We start from the raw sequence: 3,154 nt of genomic DNA, 5'->3' as shown, positions 1-3,154 counted from the left end.
TTACGTGAAGCCCTGTCGTAGCGAAGTTATGCTCACAGTGCAGCATACTTGAAAAAAATCCCACCCAACACTCGAATTCAGTGTTTATCGGGGTGTAAGAAAGTGGTGGTGCGTTAAATTTGCGACAGTGAAATCTAACGTAAATGACGTCTAATTGTAGAAGCAAACGCCATGACACCAGATTAACGTAAATAACCTACGTCTAGAGTACGTAAATTATTACTGCCACATCAGAACGTGCAGTCTCTTTCGAAAACTGCTACTGCTGGTCACTACTAATCTAGTAGCAGACGACAAGGACGCACTTTTCCGCCCGTTTATTTTGTCGCTTCTATCGATATGTGATACCAGCTGATAACGCTCCAACGAACTACTAGAGCAGTGCCTAGCGGGTGCGGGCAACAAAGTTCATTTCTTTTTACTTGTTATCAATTAGTAAGATCCGGTTGTTTGGCTTTGCGTTGGCTCGAACCAACGCCTTGCTCGAACTCAGTGATTCCCGCCACCCGCGTTCGTCCGCACGTAAAGTACGTAAACATCATGGCTGTTTCTCGGATTACCGTGGAACTTTTCTACGATGTCATCTCGCCTTACTCCTACCTCGCGTTCGAAACCTTAATGCGCTACAGGGCACCGTGGAACCTGGACTTGAAGCTCAAGCCTTTCTTCCTGGGCGGTGTCATGAAGGAGTCGAACAACAGACCGCCGGCACTCGTCCCAAACAAGGCCACCTACATGCTGAAGGACATGCGTCGGCTGTCCGACTACTTTGGCGTGCCAATCAAGACGCCCGACTTCTTCCTCGAGTTCATAATGACCAAGTCCACGATCAAGCCGCAACGCTTTCTCGTAGCGCTCGACATGAAGTACCCGCAGCATCTCGAGGAGGCGTCGCGAGGATTTTGGAAGCGCTTCTACCAGGACAACAAGGACATTGCCGAGGAAGAGAGCGTCGCGGAGGTCGGTCGCGCCGCGGGCATGGACGACAACGCGCTTAAGGACGCCCTCGCCATGATCAAGGAGGACAAAGTCAAGCAGGTGCTCGTGGAGAACACGAAGCAGGCAGTCGATGGGTACGGCGCATTCGGCGCACCCACCATCGTGGCGCACGTCGGGGGCAAGCCCGAGGTGTTTTTCGGCAGCGACAGATTCGAAGTGATGGCTCAAGTCATGGGAAAGAAGTGGCTCGGCCCAAAACCGGCCGAAGCAGCCAAGTTGTGATATGCGTGCGCGGGGTCTCAGCACTTTCTGGCAGCGAGGTGGCAACGATGGGCCAGTCGGGCGTTCTGCGCATGCCCGGTGCCTACCGCGCTAGTGAGCATGCCCACAGGGTTGCCTAGAAACTCGGTGTTCCGGTGTTTTGTTATACCGGTGTCGCACGGCTACTTTAGATCGCGATCTTGTTTGATCCGGATCCAGACAATCGCAATCGGGCTTCTTGATCGCGATCATAGGCCCACGACACTTGGTTTTGAAAGTTGCAGACAGTCGGCAGACGACAAATAAGCCTTACCCACAATGGCAATTGAAATATTTTTATTGAAAAAAGAAGCATTATATTACAACTTTATACAAGCTTGATATGTGCTTTGGAGCTGCTAATGACAACTGGTGCGCTTGAGCTCGCCCAAACTGAATCCGGATCGTTGGACCATGTAGCAGCAATCATATTTGATCGCAATTGAGAAATTCTATCTGGATAGGGTCTGATCTCGATCAAAAGGGACCTAGATGAAAAGTTTTGGTGATTAATCTACGGGTTTGCAATTGTAGCTCGACTATACAAACCACAAAGTATACTATATACTTATGTAAGCAAGTATCCACTTATTATAGGAATGAACTGAAGGTAAGGCTGGGCGATACATGCTAACATTGAAATGTATTTTGAGTACTGCTGGGAAGCAATACCAGTAATAAGCATTGGCCGTGTTGATGATGTTAGTAAGGCTAGCTACCAGGTTTATAGAAATGTGTTTTTTGGAACTTCTAACAGCACTGTGATGCAGAAGGAACAGCTCGTTCATGTGTCAACACATGAACAGCATCAAGGATATTAAAATCAACATTGCAGGCATGTGTGAATCAAGTCTCATTCAGATTGCACTAAATCCACTAGTGTATTTTATTATTATAAATTAGAAAAATGAGAAAAGTTCACTAGGGTATGTCCACAGCGGTAATGCTGGTGAAATACTGCTTACAGGCTGCCGACTTTATTGCATTACTTGGCCCCGTGAAACTTGTGTAGTGGTATATCAGTGCGTCTATTTTTTTACCCATGTTGATATTTATCTTTGAATTTTAATAAAAATTTCTACTCTGGTGAGAAAATTTGCAGTGGCTTGTGCGAGAACGTCACCTCAAGCCAAATCTGGCTGCACTGACGATAACGACGGACATATTTCGGCACGTCTGGTGCCAACACCTACATGCTTGCAACAACTCTTTTCTACAGCACTTCAGGGGAACATTACCAGGTTACAAGTCATCACCAAATTTAATTGTTGCCTTGGCAAACCATGCCACTAAATGTGGATAATAGTAGTCAACTTAGGCAATTAGTTTTTGAGCTTTACAAAAATTATGAAAAAAAAGATCATAGTTTCGGCAAGTCTAGGTTAAATTGCAAGCCTGACTCGCAAACTATTCTATTCCTTATAACATACTGTTTCATCATAGTGCACATTTTTCAGAAGAAGCAAATAACTTTTTGGTTTTGTACAGTGTAGGTGACAGCAAAAGCCGCACGAGTGAAGGTTTTCGAAACGTCTTGAGTTAGTTTTGAATATAAAAGCCTGAGAGTAGAACTGCAATGTGCTGGCAAAGACGTATTAAGGCCCATTAAATATTTTTTAGATGTTATGTCGTTGGGATACCGAACCGTTTATTATGCATTAACTTTTATGGAACTCAAAATTTTAAGTTTTGCATCAACATGGACACAGCTAGAACTATCCAGTTAGATGAAGTAATGTCACTAATGTGTGATTTAGGACATAAAATTTTTCCCAGAAAGAGATTTTATTTCAGTTGGCCACTTTTTTTTTTTTTTCAGTCATATGGCTTTTTATTTCAGATGTAGTTTTGCTTGTCTGTGCAAAAGTGCAGGTTTTTATCGAGTGCACTAAGCTCAACCAAATCGCTGAATCTG

General features: G+C 44.6%; 1 protein-coding gene across 1 annotated transcript; it reads left to right on the top strand.

Moving 5' to 3' along the window:
• The first annotated feature begins 315 nt into the window (after positions 1 to 315).
• LOC142590160 (glutathione S-transferase kappa 1-like) lies at positions 316 to 2,865 on the top strand. Its single transcript, XM_075702054.1, has one exon. The coding sequence runs from the start codon at positions 541 to 543 to the stop codon at positions 1,219 to 1,221; it is 681 nt and encodes a 226-aa protein (XP_075558169.1). The 5' UTR covers positions 316 to 540; the 3' UTR covers positions 1,222 to 2,865.
• Positions 2,866 to 3,154: the final 289 nt, after the last annotated feature.

This window comes from Dermacentor variabilis, chromosome 8 (assembly GCF_050947875.1).
Source record: "Dermacentor variabilis isolate Ectoservices chromosome 8, ASM5094787v1, whole genome shotgun sequence".
In the NCBI taxonomy this organism is placed as follows: domain Eukaryota; kingdom Metazoa; phylum Arthropoda; class Arachnida; order Ixodida; family Ixodidae; genus Dermacentor; species Dermacentor variabilis.
Note: the sequence above shows the minus strand (reverse complement) of the source record. Positions and strands in the feature narration are given on the sequence as shown.

Coding starts and splice junctions, on each gene's coding strand:
- LOC142590160 (XM_075702054.1), top strand. CDS start 541: ATGGCTGTTTCTCGGATTACCGTGGAACTTTTCTACGATGTCATCTCG.